The sequence below is a fragment of the Natrix helvetica genome (genome assembly GCF_964273705.1).
Source record: "Natrix helvetica genome assembly, chromosome: 1".
Classification (NCBI taxonomy): domain Eukaryota; kingdom Metazoa; phylum Chordata; class Lepidosauria; order Squamata; family Natricidae; genus Natrix; species Natrix helvetica.
The window spans coordinates 160,688,262-160,708,022 of NC_138548.1; the positions used below are offsets into that span (position 1 = coordinate 160,688,262).

The window sequence follows — 19,761 nt, forward strand, 5'->3', positions numbered from 1 at the left end:
ACTTCTTATCATGGAAACATTTTGTTTAACTGAAATTCAGTTGAGCTAGGAAAAATGGTGCTAAAATACTGAACAAGTATCACAGGTGATAAATGTTTTTTTGCAACATAGCCAAGGCAATACTGAAATCACTGCAGTGAAAGATAACAAATAAATTACATTCCAATAGCCTTGTTTTGCATTCTTTCTTGCTGAAGCACAAATGTGTTATTTCAGCATATTTCAAAACTATTTGTTATTTCGGTACACATATAGATAGAGATATTCAGATTGTTCCTGGGGGGGGGGGAATCAGATTGTGACTATATTGATTTGATATCTACCAATCTTGAAAACATCATCACAAATGTAAATGTGATTTAATGTAGCGTTCTGGGCAAGGACGGAACTGATACAAACAGGATAAACAATCGACATATATGAGTTTCCAAAATAAAGCAAATTAGTTTTGGTAATGGTATTTTCCAATCTGTTGCAATGTTATCACTGTTAGATACTAGCATCAGCTATAATGGTTTCCACCAATGTCCTCTGTTCCGGTGGGAACAGAGGTTTAATCTCATTGGTCGAAGGATCTGACAGCTCCCTATAAAAGGGCTGCTGTCAGACTCAACCTTCACTGGATTGTTCTCACTTGTTGCATTTAATAAAGAGCTAATGTTACCGTTAGCCTGTGTGTGCCTTTCCATTACCCGATCTAACACTGGCGATGAGGATGGGATTGGAAGGCAACTAGGCGAACCAAAAAGAGTGGAGCAATCCAGCAAGTAAATCCAGCCCGGAGGTCAGTGTGGCTTCGAGCAGCCATTTTTGAGAGGCAAACTCAAAAACGCCATCTGAACACAAAATGGCCATGCACGCCCCACCGACTCCATATGATCCAGTCACCGAGCACTGGGAGTCGTATATGCTGAGGTTCGACTGCTTCCTCGAAGCCAACGACCTCATGGGCCTGTCTGAAGGCCGCAAGAAGAACATGTTCCTCGGTTTCTGTGGACAGGAAGTGTTCAAAACTGCCAAAGACCTGTCAGAACCAACGCCGTTACAATTGATCACTTGATCCGTGTTCCAGCAGACGCTGAGGACTCACTACGCTCCCAAGCTCTTCTAAGCACGTCCGCCGGCACGAATTTAATACTCGCAACCAGAAGGAGGGCGAATCAATCAACGAGTACATTGCGACACTACAAAAGGCCACAGCATACTGCGAGTTCTGACACTTTGATGAGCTTATTCTTGACCGCATCATATGCGGTGTGGGGGACATTAATTTACAGAGGAGGTTACTCACCAAATCTAACCTCACTCTACAAATTGTCTTGGATGAAGCCAGGGCATCCGAATCGGCTGTCAAGTCAACAGAAACCCTGCAGCGCCAAAGCACTCCACAAGATGCACAAAAGAACACACGCGTTCATCGCAAGGCTGCAGAGGCTGAGAGCTCAGAAGGCGAAGATGACAGCTGCTGCATGAACAGTAGCCGCACCAAGCCGGTGTGCAAATTCGAACAGCATTTCCCGCCTTGCGCTAGCTGCAGAGGAGACCATGCCCGATCTGGTTGCCGTTTCCACAACACTACCTGCCAGCGCTGCAAGCGAAAGGGGCACATCGCCAAAGTTTGCAGAAGCGAGCACCCCACAATGACCTGGCAACCAAGAAGCTGATCCAACCGCCAGCAAAGGCCCACCCAAGGGGCATGGCAGAAGCCACCACGGTGCTCAGAGGGCGACACCAGAATCACCTACAACACCTCAATTGGCCAAGTCTGCACTAGGCAGCCAAAAAGGCTGAAGGTCACAGTCTTCATCAAAGGCTCTCCATGCAAGATACAGATCGACACGGGGTCATCGTTGACAATCATGCCGCAGTCTACACTCAAGTGGGCTATCCCTAGCCTGAAGAAGCAGCATCTACATGCCCAACATCCGCCTTCGCGATTACCAGGGGAACTGAGTCCCCATCGTGGGCCAGGGCACCTTCCAGGTGCAATTCAAGAAGTAAAGGGGCCAGCTCCCAGTGACAGTGGTCAGCAGTGACCTGCAGAGCCTCCTGGGGCTTGACTGGGTCGAAGTCTTGGGCCTAGAAGTGACCGGTATCAACGCTTTGAAAGATGAGAGTGCTGAAGCGATTTTTAAGGAGTTCGAGGACATCTTCGGCACCGGTCTGGGTAAGTATGTGTGGACTCAAATCTCTTTTAATTTGGACCCCAACATAGCCCCAATAAGGCTAAAACCCAGGAGAGTACCTTTCGCTCCCCGCCCCAAAATTGATCTGCAAATTGACAAGCTCGTAGGCCAGGGAATCCTAGAGCCAGTTGATCAAGCACGCTGGGAGACCCCTATAGTGACACCTGTCAAATCTGATGGGTCTGTCCGCATCTGCGCAGACTACAAATGCACAATCAATAAAGCGCTACAACAAAGCGCTTACCCTATACCCATTGTACAGCACCTACTACATCCGCACAGGGGTGCATTCAAATGTCAATTCGGCATTGGTATCGCCCCTGGACTGTTCCAAAGCATCATGGAACGACTTTTGCAGGGGATTCCAGGAGTCGTCCCCTATTTCGACGACATCTTGGTATTGGCTGCAAATGAGGCGCAACTTTTCAAATGTTTATGAACTGTTTCGAACTAATTACGGACCATAAACCACTGCTGGGCTTGCTGGCTGGGGACCGACCTACTCCTGTGTCATTATCACCACAGATGACCAGATGGACCATTTTCTTAGCTGCCTACTCCTACCGCCTCGTTCACCGACCAGTTGCCACTTTAGGGCACACTGACACCTTGAGCTGCTGCCTGCTACGAGAACTTCTTGCTGATCCTACCCCCAAGATGCCAGTTCTGCTCATTGACTGCTTAGAGATTGGTCTTGTCTCGTCTAGTGACGTTGTCCGCCATTCTGCAAAAGACTCCACCATCAAACAAATTTTGAACTGGGTGTGGAGGGGGTGGCCCAAGGGGCCTGTTGGGTCTGAATTCAAAATGTACCATTGTAAGCATTGTTAATGGCTATTTGCTGTGGGGGAACCAGGTTGTTATTCCACCCAAACTGTGCATTGCAGTATTAGAGGCTTTACACGTAGGGCATCCTGGAATTGTCAGGATGAAGTCTTTGGCCAGGAGTTACGTGTGGTGGCCTAACATGTACAGGGAGGTCGAAGAATGGGTGGCCACCTGCACACCATGTCAGGAGTCCAGACCAGCTCCCCCAGAGGCGCCCGCTAAGGAGTGGGAGCGTCCTCAAGCACCATGGTCTAGGGTGCACATTGATTTTCCTGTCCCAGTTAATGGCTAGACTTTCCTCGTAGTTGTGGACGCCTACTCGAAATGGCTAGAGGTAGTCCTGATGACCTCCACTACGGCAGAAGCGGTCATCAAGATACTATGGAGACTTTTCTCCACACACGGCCTGCCCGACATCCTGGTCTCTGACAACGGGCCCCAATTCACAGCCATGCAATTTGAGACCTTCTTAGCAACACAGGGTATCATACATGCCCTGGTCACACCATTCCATCCGGCCTCCAATGGTCAGGCGGAGAGAATGGTGAGATCTGCAAAAGGGGCCCTCTCTAGGATGGGCCCGGGAGATTGGCAAACACGGGTTGACCACTATTTGCTAATTCAGCACATCACACTTAGTGCCACTACAGGGAGAAGCCCCTCCGAGCTTCTCATGGGTCACTGGCAAAGGTCCCACTTAGACCGGCTACACCCAAACTATTCTGCAGCATCGCCCCCTGACTCCGCAAGCAAGATTTGGACATTTAGCATAGGGGATTTGGTATACGCCCACAATTATGCCAGGGGAACTCTGTGGATTCCTGCCACAGTGATAGGCATCACCGGGCCTCCCTCTTATCTTGTAGAGCTTGAGGATGGTCGGAATTGGAGAAGGCAACTCCGTGGCCATCTCTCCAACTCCACTCTTAAACAACCAGAGGTAACTCCTGCACGAGTTAGTCAAAGCCCTACCCAAACGGAGCTAGAACTCACTCCATCCCAAGCAGCTCAAGCCTGAGGGTACTGGGGAACTTATCTAGTTGTGTTGCAGGCCTGCAGCGAGCTCCGCTCTAGAAGCTCCAGCCGCGACCTGTGAAAGGTTCCAGAAGCTTCCATCAAGCAGAGCTGCGGAGCAAACAGGTCTGTCCGACCCGGCCAAAGAACACCCTCCGACTGAACTGTGCAGGTCAGGCAGAGCTACCAAAAAGCCCGCACACCTGCGTGACTACGTAACCAGTCGGATTACTCTATCTAAGAGGGGAGGGGTGTTAGATACTAGCATCAGCTATAATGGTTTCCACCAAGGTCCTCTGTTCCGGTAGGAACAGAGGTTTAATCTCATTGGTCGAAGGGTCTGACAGACTCAACCTTTGCTGGATTGTACATAGTTGCTACTGAGTTAATAAAGAGCTGTTGTTACCGTTAGCCTATGTGTGTGTTTCCATTACCCGATCTAACAATTACCATATAGTATAACATCTGAAATGAGTTCAATGCAACACAGCTGAATGAATATAATGAACGATGAAAGCATATTTAAAACAATATAGGATCATTCAGACCAATATTGCTGCAATCCAATTTTCTCTTTTTCAATTGGAAAGATACAAAAAACACAGAATAAAATATATATTTTTATTTTATTCTTTAAAATAAAAATACATGCACTTATACATTTATTTTGTTTTTCATTCAGTTCCCCCCTTTTTTTTAAGAAAAAGGAAGCCCACAAGTACAATGTGAATGAAAACAAAATATTTATTTATAACATATGACTGTTTACCTACCACAGCTTCACTGGCTGCATTATCCAACCCACGCATTGACATTTCACAAGGAAGAGAATGTGACTGCATCATCCTGCTACATGCTCTTCCTTGAAATTGTCTTCCTATAATTACCTGGGTGAGAAACAAACTACAGACTAGATATTCAAATATATGGTCTATGCTCTCCTAATGAGAACCACTGGAGTTTGAACGCCTATGGCACAAGGCTGACAAGGCTGTATAGGCCTTGGGTTCACTGATACTTTTGCCAACACTTGTCCTAATCACTGATGGCCAGAACAAAAGATATGATAGGGACATTTTCTCTCATCTTGGCTGGGGAAGAATGCTACCAGAGTCAACTCTTGGAGAAAGCCTCTCAGCTGGTTGTCTGAACTGAGGTTGTCTGAACTGAGGTAAGTTTCTATAGCATTGTTGATTCCAAAAAGGGAATTTATATGTAGAAGTGAGGAGACAATGGGGAGGCCAAATTGGTCAATAGTTTTCCCCCCCCCCCCTAAATGATTCATTAGAGCCGAGGTGGCACAGTGGTTAGAGTGCGGTATTTCAGGCTACTTCTGCTGACTGCCAGCTGCCTGCAATTTGGCAGTTCAAATCTCACCAGGCTGAAGGTTGACTCAGCCTTCCATCCTTCTGAGGTGGGTAAAATGAGGACACAGATTGTTGGGGGCAATAGGCTGACTCTGTAAACTGCTTAGAGGGGGCTGTAAAAGCACTTTGAAGCAATATATAAATCTAAGTGCTATTGCTATTATAACAATCCCGCCTCTGCATATTATTTAATCTTATGCTACTTTATGAGGAAATGGAAACTCTTCCATTCAGATGACTAAAGAGCAGATAAACTGCCCTGAATACAAGACGCTTGTATTCAGTTCCTTGCCTGTTACACAAATGATTTGATGATGCAATATAAGAATTGCAAAGCACTCACAACAAGAGGTTATAAGCATTGTGTCTATGTTAAAATAATCATATATCACTTTCCTTATTATTGTAGGCTGAGCGGTAATGTTTTTGCTTCCATCATTCTAATATGGACATTTTTCTTACACCAAATGTTATGACAATGACTGAAGTGGACATATTCATTCTGAACTGGATTATAAAACAAAGGTAACAGAAAATGTTTTAAGTAGCTAGATACTTCTATCATGCTAGATAATCTCAGATTGTTTTTAATTGTTGTTTAATAAATAGTTACTCCCATCTTCTTCTTTTTCCTTCAATCTTAGTCACTTTTCTCAGTTTTTCAGCAGAACATTTGAGAATGGGTCTGAATGGTGCCATTTCAGAACAATAAAGTTCTTATTTTGCCCTCTTTTCAACCTTTCCTCATCACAGCTCTTCTTTCCCCATTATACTATTTTCCCCCTCATCATTCACTGAGTCAGCCTCTCACTAGGCCCTGCCTTCCTCCCTTTAAATTGAGTATGGTACCCTGCACATATGTCTGGAGCTTTCCATCCCTGGATCAGACATAGAAAAGATTTGTGATTGACTATGCCAGTTTATATCAATCCCAGAAGATCATCAATTGTAATAATCTCCGTGGAAAAAGCCAGAAGCCAAGCCTGTTCTTGTTTTGGGGAATAATAATAGTGAGGAACTGTGTCTGTTTCCTGAACCCACAGGAATCAGGAAATCCAATTTCAAAAATACTATGAAATGGAGTTCATCGGGCCAGCAAGGAGAGATAAAGAGTTAGAAGAGAAGGAAGAATTTAATGGTTCAACAAGAACTGTGAAAACATGTTCTCCACCTTTCACACAAGTCCCTTGCTGTAGTAGGACAGCTAAGGGAAGTGTCAAGAAAGGCAGAGGATTGGGGAGTGGGGTGGGGGGCAGAGAGAGAGAGTGAGGCAAGCCAGGACTGTAAGGAGAAAGGAAAGCATGGGGAGAGTGAAAGGGAGGGCATCGGGAATGATAGAAATAATACAAGTGCTCGAATGGTACCTCTGTAATGCCATAACACTGGCTAGATGAAGCTGGGATGCTGTAAGAGGCTATGCCTGAGCAAGCCACCTAAAGTTTCTGAGTTATGCACCCAGAATTCTAATAAAAATTAGAGAATTTGTCTTTTTTTTCTAGGTATAAAAACACTCAAGTTATGATTGAAGATGGAATTACCTCAGATACTTTTCAGGATGGGTTTTCCGCTTAATACCTATAGTAATAGTTGTAGTTATAGTTAGTCATTGTTAGTATAGTTAGTATTGTTTTATACTTATCAAAAGACCTAATTGTTTCCTCAGAAGGCAGCAGGACAGTCACTTATACATGTAGCAATCATGTTATAAATTTAACACAGCCTTGAGTGGTTTATGGACAAAAACTTTAATTTGTACCATCAAAATCTGTATGTAATTTATTGTTTTCTACTCTAAGGCTAAGCAAAAAAAATCTTCAATTTAGAAAAAAAGCTCCAGTGAATATACCGGTAATAGAAAATTAAATATCACATTAGAATTTTAAGGTTGTAATATTCAATTAGGTTATGTTCAGTAGTTTACTTCCTATAGAAAAGACCATAGACCATGCATTAAAATGCTATGTAACAATAGTCAGACATGGTGAATATTGATCATTGATCATGCTGTAATGCAAGTCACATGACTCAAATACAAGATCAATTCATACATGTTTCTATTCATTTGCAATGGATGGAAGTGGCAGATATTGTAAACTGATTATTAGCATGCATGCCAGTCAAGTGTTATTCAACATGGAACATGTAGATTTGCTAAGACAACCTGTTCAAAAGAGGTGACACATGATGATCTGCCTTGTTTAAAAGCACTAGAGGTGCATTCTTGAATGATCCTGCTTGATTTAAGTCCTGTGAGAAGTAAGAATGATAGGAAACAGGATTGAAGACACAAATAATTGGTTTCTGTTTCAGTAAATGTGATGATCATGGTTTCAAACGTTTCTACTACAATATTCAAAGAAAAAAAACTGTGAAAAGTAGGAAAAACATAGCAAGTGAATAAACACTCAATTTTTTAAAAAGTACACATTAGGAATATTGCTTGCTGTGGCTTCTAGTGTGAGCCATGCCTGGTCGAAGACACCTGGGCGAATGAGGAGAGATGACCATTACTGTGAATAACTAAAGATGAGCCAGTAGATGAGGCCTTCCAATCTCTCTGGGGAAGAGATAGAGAGATCACCATGAGGGCTCTGAATGGCAGCTTCTTTCTAGACCCTAGAATCTAGGGGATCATAAAAAATACATCTCCCACAGGTTTGAGCACTAGGAGCTGAGGCAGACAACATCTTTGCTCTTTTCAGCAGTGGAAAGGACACCAAGTCGGCAGAACTTTCTAGTTACATTTGGAAATGTTCAATTTAACCATTTTATGAATATTAGAGATTTTCAAAGCAGGAAGCTTAATTTGAAACCTGGCAAGTTTTACCTTATTTGGATTTAAGAAATTTTAAACAGAGATTTAAGAATTTAAAATTATATACAAAAAAGCAGAAGTAATGGCAAAAAGCAAAAAGAAAAAGAGGATTTAATAAAGTTTTAGATGGAGTGGGAGACTAGAGAGATTTGGAATCTTGATTATTTTTGCTGCACGATTTGAAATATAAGTATATAATTTATTCAATATACTTGGGGAAAATGATTGAAATGGAACTAAAACCCATATTAGAAATTGAGGCTCAATGAAGCCTGCAAATGGACACTAGAGGTAACTAAAGGACCAGGCAGAAAAAGTGTTGAAGTGGCTAAGCCAATTATAATTTTATCTTATCTATAAGGAAGTTTTTGAAATATGGACTGAAATATTAATAACTAATATTTCTATAAGGATACAAATTTAATTGGATAAACCTTTAGAAGATACAGAGAAACCCCTCTCCCCACTCAAGACATTATAGAGTCAGGGAACGGAAGAGAATAAAATCGAGATTACCAAAATAGGAATACCAAAGGCAAATCAAGAAAATCTGGGCATGAAATAGCTTTGACAAGAAATCCTGGACAATGCCTCTTTACGGTGTTGGAAGAAATGTCCATCTGGGTTCAGTTCCAAGTGGGGAAAAAGACACTGGATATAATGGTGGCTGTTTGGAAAGATGGTTTTAATGGTAGACAGGACCACATGGTTTGAGATCCCGGGAAAAAAAAAACACATGGGTGGGAGAAAGAGAGATATTTATACACTCTGTTGGGCCCAACCTTAGAGCTTCCTGTTCCTGTGTAAGAAATGTATCCCATTGGCTGCCAGACTCCCAGGGGGCGGGGGTCTTACCTAACTTTGTAGACTGTCTGTGTCCCAGGCTTGGTTGAGCCTTGCTGGATGCTGTAATCTTCCCAGGTGCCATGTGGTAAAATGAGTAGAGGGCTAATCCTGTCATGTCCTGAGGGCCGTGTCTTAATCCCATCACCCTGGAGCTGAAGGGGAGTGGGACAGGGAGCTACTTTGTCTTTAAAACATGTTTCTCCTTTTCTCATCCAGGGAAACATAATATTCTGCCTTTTTAATATTTCCTATAGTATGTCATTCTTCTAGGAGAGGAGTGTGTGCTAACTTCCTACAATGGGATTTACAATGTAGGCTGGTAAAACCTTTGATGACTCCTTTTAAATCCAAAGAGTGATGAAATATCAAATCCTGAAATGCCATAGGAATTATTTAAAAGTCAAGATTTGCAGAGGAAAAAAAAAAGAATACAAAGTTGGGACTATTTGATCAGGGATAAACTATTTATTTGATATTTCTGGCAAAAGTCCCTAATGGATTTTTTGCTGAATTGGAATTGAAAAGGTGACGATTTCTAGATTGGGTTTACTTACAAAAGTTAGGCTATAGGAAGATGATAGGGTTTTTTTTTTTTGTAACTTTAAACGACGGTGAAAAGTTAGCATACTAGCTTATTCTATGTATGATGAAGGTTGGAAACACTTCATTATTGTCTTTGTTGTCTTTTTTTCTCTTCTTTATTCTGCACCTTTTGGACTTTCTTTCTTCTACTTTAATTTACATTCATTTTTACTATGTTTATTACTTTTTTATAATCATATAGTAATAGAGAATTTTTAAACGTACTCATATTCGCTATAAAGCAAATTGAAAAATTCTATTTTTTTAATTCTTTCTTTCTGCACTTTTGCTTTTCTTCTTCTTTATTTGCTGTTTCTGTACTTGATTAGCTTGTGTCAACTTTCATGTGTTTTGTAAAATTTAAATATTAAAAAAGTTTTACTATGTTTATTAAAGACTTTGACACAATTATCAACAAAAAGGAATACTGGCAGCTGTGGAAACCTCCACAGAGCAATTCCAGGAAAATGTATGTCAATCCAGAACAAGTCAATTCCAAATAGATGAATCTGTGCATTACACTTTTCTACAGGGTGGAAATTTTCCTTTTGAAAAACTCTTGTAGGATAAGGAAAGAGAAAGTCAGCTATGCAACCTTGGGACATTCCAGCAAACTCACATGGATGCTGTGGGATTTTAACTGCTTAATAAACAGAACTGGGGAAAATAGGAAAAGTAAGTGTGAGGTATGTTAGTTGTCTTGAGTTATTTATCAAAATAATAATGAATACATAAATAAAATATGTTCATTATATTAGACATGTAAGATAACTTGCAGTAACCTTCAATTCCCTTCTTTTCCTGTGCATCTCTAAAGTTGGATATTGAACCATATATTATACAAACATGATATTCACAATCTTAATCACAATAAGCAAAAGCAATAATGTGAACAAAATTTGATCTGAAGCTGAATTGTTTCCATTAATCTAACGAAGTCTAAGAAAAGTTTGTCTGTGTTTGTCCAAAGCTTCTCAACTTGGAGCAAAAAATAAAATAAAATTGTTCATCCACTGTTCTCTTGCACCTTATTCTCTGCCCCTTACTCTCATAATCATGTTGGTATCAAGTGCCCTTTGTGACTGAAAGTAGTTCAGCAGGAGAAGATAATGTACCGTATTAGAACATCAAGTGGCACTGGACCTAAACTGAAAATAAATTCTGTTCATTAACAGACTTTTGGCAAGAATAAAGTGGCCCTCCTTTAACAGTTTGCTAGATGGCTAGATAAAAAGAAAGGGGTTGGCAGAAAGAGGGAGAAAAGGAAAATGGTGTTTTTGGCTCCAACCTCAACTAGCCTCATCTCCTACAGCATTCAGGGTTTGCCAACAGCTGATAAACAATGAAGACGCTTCTCTACTTGGAGGACAGGATACTATTTATGTGCACAAATAAAGAAGTGAAGGTGAATAATAACATCCCGTGCTCAAAATTCTTGGGAGAATGAGGAAGGCCTACTTATGGAGGAAAAGACACCTGGCATTTATTTATTTACTTGTAAAATTTATTAGCTGCCCGCCTTCCCGCACTAGGGCAAAATCCTACTTCCATAATCCAATCTCCCCATTAGTTTGGGAAGATCCAAGTTCAATTCCATCCTTAACCATGGAAGCTCACAGGGTGACATATGATTAGTCTCTATCCCACGAGACCATTGTGAGGGAGAAAAGATACCCACCGTATTTTTCAGAGTATAAGACGCACCTTTTTTCCTCAAAAAAGAGGCTGAAAATCTGGGTGCGTCTTATACCCTGAATACAGCATTTCTTGCCTCGCGAAAACCCTGCCCCCTTCACCAAAATGGCATACTCTTATGGAGGCTTTCAGAGAGCTTCTGGGGCTAGGGAGGGCACAAATGAGTGAAAAACGGGCTGTTTTTTGATCCCCCCAGCAACACTCTATAAGCCTCCATAAGGCTATGCATACAATTTTTTTGACAAAAAACGGGGCCATTTTTATGAAAAACGGCCTGTTTTTGCTCATTTTTGGGGGGCCCACCCCCTAGGAGCACTCTGCAAGCCCCCCCCCAAGGCTATTCATGCCTTTTTAAAAAAATACAGGCCCGTTTTCGTGAAAAACGGGCCATTTTGGGGAGGTTTGCAGAGTGCAAAAACTTTTTTTTCCTTTAGGAAAGCTCTTTAACTGATTGATGAGAATTACATTGATCAAGTGCTGTGCCAGCAGGAACAAAGTCTTAGGTGCTGCAGATTGTCAGCAATTTCCTTCTCCAGCACATGGATAAATACACCTGGAAACATCTACCTACCTACCTATCTACTCTCTCTCCCTACCTACCTACTGTATTTCTCTCTCTCTCTATCCCTCTATCTACCTACCTACCTACTCTCTCTCTCTCTCCCTACCTATCTACTGTATTTCTCTCTTTCTATTTCTCTCTCTCTATCCCTCTACCTACCTACCTACATACCCCCTCTCTCCCTCTATCTGCCCACCTACCTACTTACTCTCTCTCCCTAACTATCTACTGTATTTCTCTCTCTCTTTTCTCTTTCTCTCTCACTATCTCTCTACCTACCTACCTACCTACACACACTCTCTCCCTCCCCATACCTACCTACTGTATTTCTTTCTCTCTCTCTCTCTCTCTCTCTCTCTTTCTCTGTATCCCTTTATCTACCTACCTACCTACCTATTCTCTCTCCCTACCTACCTACTGTATTTCTCTCTCTTTCTTTCTCTCCCTCTCTATCCCTCTATCTACCTACGGTACCTACTTTTTTTTAAATTTGCCTCTTCAAAACCTTGGTGAGTCTTATACTCTGAAAAATACGGTAGGTAGATCAGTTTGAGTTCCTGAAGGAATATAAATCTAAATAAATAAAATATTATTACCTGATTGTTATTGTAATTAGTGTTACTTCGGTGAACACTAACCTCAAAGGGGCCAGGCGTCTAACTATTTTCAAAATTTTGACTAGTTCCTACTTCAAACACAACAGCATTTTATATTCATCCATTTATTAAGTCAAGTCATAGCCCATTTCAGCATTTTGTTAAAGATATAATCTCCTAGATCCGTGATGCTGAACCTATGGCACATATGCCACAGGTGGCACATTGAGCCATTTCTGCAAGCACGCGAGCCATCGCCCAGGTCAGCTCCACTGTGCATGCATGCGCGCCTCCTGCTGGCCAGCTGATTTTCAGGTGAATTGTAGTTATACAGGGGGAGTGGGGAGGTTGCATGCATAGGTGGTGGTGGGATGCGGGCCTCCCCCCCTGCGCCCCATTTTTTGTTCCAGGAGGCTATCATGAGTAGGGGGCGGGACCTGTAGGGGGGCATTGGATTATGGGTGTCAGCACTTTTGGCACCCAAGGAAAATAAGGTTGGCCATCATTGTCCTAGATATTTGGGCTGAAAAAAAGTTTAAAAGTTACTGAGAAATCCATTATGAGAAGTCAGACTTCAGATATAGTGGTCTCCCTATACTATAGAAAGCCAAAATCTTTTCCAAATATACTTTTTGCCTATTAAAAATGTACCTGACTCTTTTTTAATGATTTAACTGCAACATATTTTGATTTCAGACATGATAAATCTTATGAATACCCAGTTGGTTTCAGATTGTTTGAATTATCCTGGGAGAATTACTTGCCTTACCAAACTAAAGAATTTCTGAACTAAAGTAATCTTCTAAGCCAAGTGCCACTAGAAGTCTGAGTTTTCGTGTGAGTTTTCCTTTTGGGTCCTGTCATATTTCCTTTTTTCCCCCCCTAGAGGGACATCTTGAACCTACCAAAATGAGTCAGTCACCCTGATGAACCTAATCCAGCCATTGATTTGAAGTTTGTAGATTCAAGAACAGCATGTTGACAGAATTCTTCAATTCTGAAGAATGCTCCACACATCATCTCCTCCCTAACTTTCAGTCTGTGGTGAAATCTGTATTTCACACAACTCTTTGCAGATATGTTATATTTTATCTGTCAGGTGTACTTAACAATATGCAGATACATGTTAGGTGCCATTTTGTGAATGAAAGGACACATACCATACATAGTCTTGTACTACATGATCACAAGATAATTAGGTTATCACTGTTTAATGGTCACAAGTCAATATTAATATGCAGATAAAAACAGTAATTTCAATGAAACCCCAACTTACCAGCTTTTGACACAACAGACTTCATAGCCACTAGACAAAATTTCTCCAGTTGTTTATGCCATTTGTGTACTCGTGTCATTAAACAAATGATACAAATGAAGTAAATTGCTGCAATGCTCTACTTTTCAATTCTACTGGCCGTGCATGAATGAACAGCACCTCTCCCAATTAGTCCAATAAAAAAGAGATTTCGCTTCATTGAAAAATTAAGAATCCTTTAAAAGATTTAAGTCACAGAAAACTAATGGCACTATGGTATACACCCAAAAATAACTCAAGCATACAAAACAATATTACTGTATAAAATAATGTCTTACTTCTTCAGTTTCTTCAACTTCGGATATGCTGGTAAGTTCCTCTGTGTTGAAATGTTCAAAATCAGACTCTCCCACTGCTATCGGTACAGTCACAGTAATATTTGGGTTGTTTATAAATGACATGTGATCAGTGTTGTCCACGCAGCTGGTAGTCATTCTAGGCTTCTGATAGCCAGAAGTTTGGTTGATCTCCACTATGGTGTGGTTGGGAATGCACTTATCTTTCTTATCGTTTTGTTGACCAGCTGCACTTAATCCAGAAGTGGCCTTGCATCTTTGCAAAAAAACAATTTGCACAAATTCACATATCTTCCTCTTTATGTAATTTATTCCCCTCTGAATTCTTGATATAGCAATCTGTAGGTTATTTGCTTCAGTTTCCTGCTCTGGAGCAGCAAGGCTGTCTGAACTGAAAGAACTCAATAATAATGCCAGGAAGAGGTTTAGAAGCTGGAGGATGGAGTATGGAAATAAATTAATTAGATTTTTTTCTCCTCTCTAGTTAATCATTTTGACTTATTGCTTTTGACTTTCTACCAATTGCATGCATTCACCTTTTAGTTTCTGATCATAGTGAAAAAAAAACAATTACTGATACTAGGTTTTCAACTTTGGCAGACATGAAATCAAATTTGCTTGCAGGATTTGTGTGTGGGGAGAGGGAGGGGAGTCTTTAACCAGAATAGGTCATAGTAGGTCAATCTATTAAAAAAAAACATTTGTATAATAGGATGTAAATTAGCTGGTTGGTAACACCAGATCAGCACTGTTTTTGAAGATAGAACGGGATGGTATAATGGTTGGAAAATAACAAATTAACTTCTAGAAAAAAAAGCAAGGAGAATCTGTGTGATGAAAAGAACTGAAGCAACACAAACATATAACTAAAATACAGGTCTGCTAATACAGTCTAAGCTAGATACGTTTGGAATCTTCCTCTCTCTCTATCCACAGGTGACTTTTTGAACCAATGTAATTTCTAAAACATTTGCACACTTTCTTCTCTGAGATCACAAGTTTCCCTTCCTGTTGAAATTAACCACAACAACTAACATTATATCTAATCTACATTATGTCTGTACTGCAAACTATGGATGGTTAAAACATAGCAAAGTAGTAATATTTTACTGTTTTCACCAGGCAAGTAATAAAATATTCTTGCTTTGCTTATGAAGCCTGTAAATGTGCAATTTAATTACTTGAAACAAACAAACAAAAAGACTGCCCACCATATTTTTGCAATTACAATAGAGGAAATCAAAGGTACAATATTTGAATTTGAGATGCATAGACTTTTAAGTTTAGCATTATGCCAGAATCGACCCTGTGTCCATCACAGCACTTTTAGGCTGTGACAGCTATCTAAAATTGCAGAAGTTACAACAGCACTAACAAAAAGTGATTTTTCACCCTTACGACCTTTGCAGCCTCCCCTCAGTCACTTGATTTACATTCAGATACTTGACAACCGATTCACATTTATGACCGTTGCAGTGCCCTGGGATCATGGAATCCCTCTTGCGACCTTTTGACAAGTAAAGCCAATGGGAAACCAGATTCACTTAACAACTCTGTTACTAATTTAACAACTGCAGTGATTCATTTAACACATGCAGCAAGAAAAGTTGTAAAATGGGGCGAAACTCACTTAACAAATTTCTCACTAAGCAACATGAATTTTGGGCTCAATTGTGGAAAGATGTAGGAAAGATTACTGTACAGGTATCTTTGAAATTCCCTGTAACTTTCTGATTATTCAAAAGACATTTGAAAAGAGTACTTAGTAGCTCTCATGGATTCTAAATTTTGGTGGGAATGTACGACAGCAGTTTTCTCAACAAAACTACTGCATTTTCGGAGTATAAGATGCACCTTTTTCCCTCAAAAAAGAGGCTGAAAATCTGGGTGAGTCTTATACACTGAATACAGCATTTTTTTGCCTCCAGAAACCCCCCCCCTTCACTAAAATGGCCGTGCATAGTCTTTAGGAGGCTTTCAGAGTGCTCCTGGGGCCCCCTACCCCCCCTCCACCCTCCAGGAGCACTGGGTTTTCATGAAAAAGGGGCCATTTTTGGGAGGTCTGCAGAGTGCAAAAACTTTTTTTTAAAATTTGCCTCTTCAAAGTCTTAGTGCGTCTCATACTCCAAAAAATACGGTAATTAGCTGACCTCATCAACAATAAGAGCTATATAGTATCAGACAACACAGAAACAATCCCATAACAGCTGTATACAACAGTGTCTACAAATACTTACCAAAGGTGCTTTTCAAAAGGCAACTGGACTTTCTTTGTTTTTTCCTTGAAGACTGTTTTTTCCAGCTCTGAAGAAGCTTCTTGGATAAGAAGCAAAACATCTTCAAGGAAAAAAAAACAAAGGAAGTCCAGTTGCCTTTTGAAAAGCACATTTTGGACAACCATGAGCTGAATAAGTGAGAATCTCCATAGTTACTTACCACCAGGTTTCCAATCACCATCACCATCATAAAAACTGTCAGGCAAAGGGGTTGACCTGAAACCTCCATACAGTCCCACATGGTTTCTATCCATTCTCCACAAAGAACTCGGAACACGATCAAGAATGAGTGGAAAAAGTCATTCATGTGCCAGCGTGGAAGTGTACAGTCTTCTGAAATTTTGCATTTAAAATTCTCATAGTTTTTACCAAACAGCTGCATACCAACCACAGCAAATATGAAGACAATGATAGCTAGCACCAAGGTCAAGTTTCCTAAAGCTCCAACTGAGTTCCCAATGATCTTTATTAGCATGTTTAGAGTTGGCCAAGACTTTGCCAGTTTGAACACTCGAAGCTGAAAACAGTAATGAAGAATTCATATGTAAGAAAAATGAATATAATTTATATAAATGAGGAATTGATACAGGCTGGCTAAAATGCAAAGAACCACCAGACCCCACTATTAGCTGTAAATGTGTAGCCTGCGAATTGTTTTACTTCCTCTGGTACCCTTTTATAACACCGCAAACCCTCTCAGATCGCAAAACTGTCAATTGTCAGCAGTGGGTTTTTGTTGTCGTCATTCTTATTGTTAATTGACTCTCAGAATACTTTAAAATTCTCCAATCCACTTTTAAAAAAATAACAAATCAGAACTCTGCTTCTATGTCACCATAAAAGTGAACCCCATTTTACCAAAACCTGTAGTTGAAATAAACACAAACACATCGGGGGGTGGGTGGGGATGGTGTGCCCTACTCTACTTACATGTGTTACATTCTGAACAATGGGCTTTAGTTACAGCTCTGAAAACACAGCCTTCTTTAAGTAACAATTGCCAAACAAAATACATGTTCCAATTTTCCTAGACTCCTTGCTTTTAAAAAAATTGTTGATGTGCATCTGATTGCTAGCACGAACTGAGAAAATATATTAATGCTTTAAAAAAAACCCACCCAAATCATCCAATATTCTTTCTTTACCAGCAGCAATTTTTGGAGGGAAAACTAAAGCCTCATCCACAGACCTTCCTCACCACGGCATCAAAATGGATTGTTAAATCTTTTTGTAGAATTTGCGTCCTTACATGGAACCGCCATTGTAGAGCCAGCCTGCTGCTGAATCAAAGCTGAAGCCAGATCGAGATGATCTGTCAAGTGTTCCTCTTGGAAACACATTACTCCCTTGCAGGAGGACTCTGAGGCAGGTCAGTGATTTGCAGGACTGCTCCCCACACGCTCCCATTTGGCCATGGACCTTGCTGCCTCTGTGACAATTTCTGCTTTGGCCGAAAGAGACAACAGGACGTCCCAACAATCCCAACTGTCTTCTATTTCATTGGTGTCTACCGTTTCCCTGAAAATAAGACCTCCCGGATAATAAGTCCAATCGGGCTTTTGAGTGTATGCACTAGAATAAGCCCTTCCCCGAAAATAAGCCCTGCGTGAAAATATTGCAATACAGCAGAAGCCATGAGGTGAACCCGCTCGCCGCCTCCTGTACTCAAGAATAATAAGACCTCCCTGAAAATAAGGCCAAGCACTTATTTTGGGAGTCAAAAGAAAATAAGGCCCTGTTGTCAGGCCTGTAGTTATGTTCTTTTAGGATCTTTGGCCTACCACACTTTCTTATAATTTCCTATGCTGTTTCATTAGTATAGTAGCTGGGAGGGGGGAATAGAAAGGAGTAGATTTGTGGAATGTATTGTTGTCATTCTTTCTAGAAGTCAAGGTCATCTTTTGTCTCCGCACCTCGACACCTGACCGGAAGCAGAGGGGTGTAGATGCCAGTGTGGAAAAAAAGGATTGGACCATGTGATGGGATTATGGGTGTGGAGATAAGATCATGAACTTTCAACTGGGTGGAATTCCAGGAAAAAAATCAGAGTTGGAATTCCACAGACGTACTAACATGCCTGTATGATTAAATGGAACTTTAAGGATGATTCTGCCTTGGTCTCTGATTGATTTCATGCATGGTATTTGGAACGCTGACACCTGTCTTATTTTCGGGGAAAGACAGTAGTAGCTATTTCAGAAAGTTGCCATTCCTTCCAATAGCTGCTGCTGTCAATAGAGCAGGAAAACAGATAGGAAGAGTTCTTTCAAAGTCCCTGCTCCTCTTGTCTGGCTTCTGCCCTTACTTCTGTGCTTCCCCATGCAACATAAACCATTGTCCTGTAATGTGAATGTAGCAATTTTTGCAGCTTTGTTTTGGAGGTATCTTATGAATGCTATGGAGACAATGAACTGCTATGTTTTCTTTCCTTCTCAAGGATTAGAAGAAAACACATAGTGTGTGTTTGTGTATAAGGAAGAGCCATACACTTGACAGCCTTGTATCTGAAGGGGCTTGCTGCTAATCTGTCTGAATGCTTGTGAAATCCAGGCTGTAATCAATTCAGAGAATGGCCTAGAAATTTCTTCAGGGAAACTCTTTCTGGGAAATACAAAGCTTCTCATTCTGCTTCCTTTTAATCTGCCCTTCCTATACCAAACACCTGCCTACCACAGAGGTTACTTATGTTCTCTATCGTTGGAGCCCACGTAGCTAGATGCTATTAATGCTGGAAACAGAATAGTGATCTCTCTCTACATGACATATTGTCAGAGGTGGTATTCAGCCGGTTCGGACGGGTTTGCCTGAACCGGTAGTGGAAATCGTGGTTGGGGCTGTCCATCCGCCCTGGCTCTATGCCATCCTATTTAGACACCTTTTCAAGCCAAAGCGCATGCGCAGAAGGACGAACGCATGCGTGGATGGTGCACGTGCAAGCGAAGTGTGAGCACTTGCACTCACATTTGCGAACCAGTGGGGAAAGTCAGCGAATACCACCCCTGCATATTCCACATCGGTTTTCTATTCTAGTAAGAGTGGCTAAAATGCTTCCTTCTGAGTAAACTGTAGATCCCTCCAGTATTTTCAACTTATTCCAGATGAAGGGGATTTTTAGGGTGAAGGGGTTGCTTCATCCAAAATGCACATCCTAAACAGGGAGTTTTCATTCTCCCCTAATCACATGGGTATCAAACTCCATCATGTCATGTGATGGATTGCGATATTTTTTTGCCTTTGAGGAGTCGGGGGGAGGCGTGGCCTACATGTGAAACATCCAGCCAGTGGGCTGCCAGTTTGACAGGCCTGCCTAATCAGAACCCAGCAGACTATATAATGACAATGCATCAAATCAGCCTGTTTCCCTATAAGGAAATAATTGTATA

General features: G+C 41.1%; 1 protein-coding gene across 2 annotated transcripts in view; it reads right to left on the reverse strand.

The window, feature by feature from the left end:
- LOC309382982 (sodium channel protein type 2 subunit alpha-like) overlaps positions 1-19,761 on the reverse strand; it is a 72,701-nt gene that overhangs the window by 18,480 nt on the left and 34,460 nt on the right. For both annotated transcript variants that reach the window (XM_081934989.1, XM_081934990.1), the window contains exons 13-14: positions 16,539-16,895; positions 14,085-14,534 (exon numbers count right to left, since the gene is read on the reverse strand). In XM_081934989.1, coding sequence (XP_081791115.1) covers positions 14,085-14,534; positions 16,539-16,895 — 807 coding nt within the window. The remainder of the gene's footprint in view (positions 1-14,084; positions 14,535-16,538; positions 16,896-19,761) is intronic.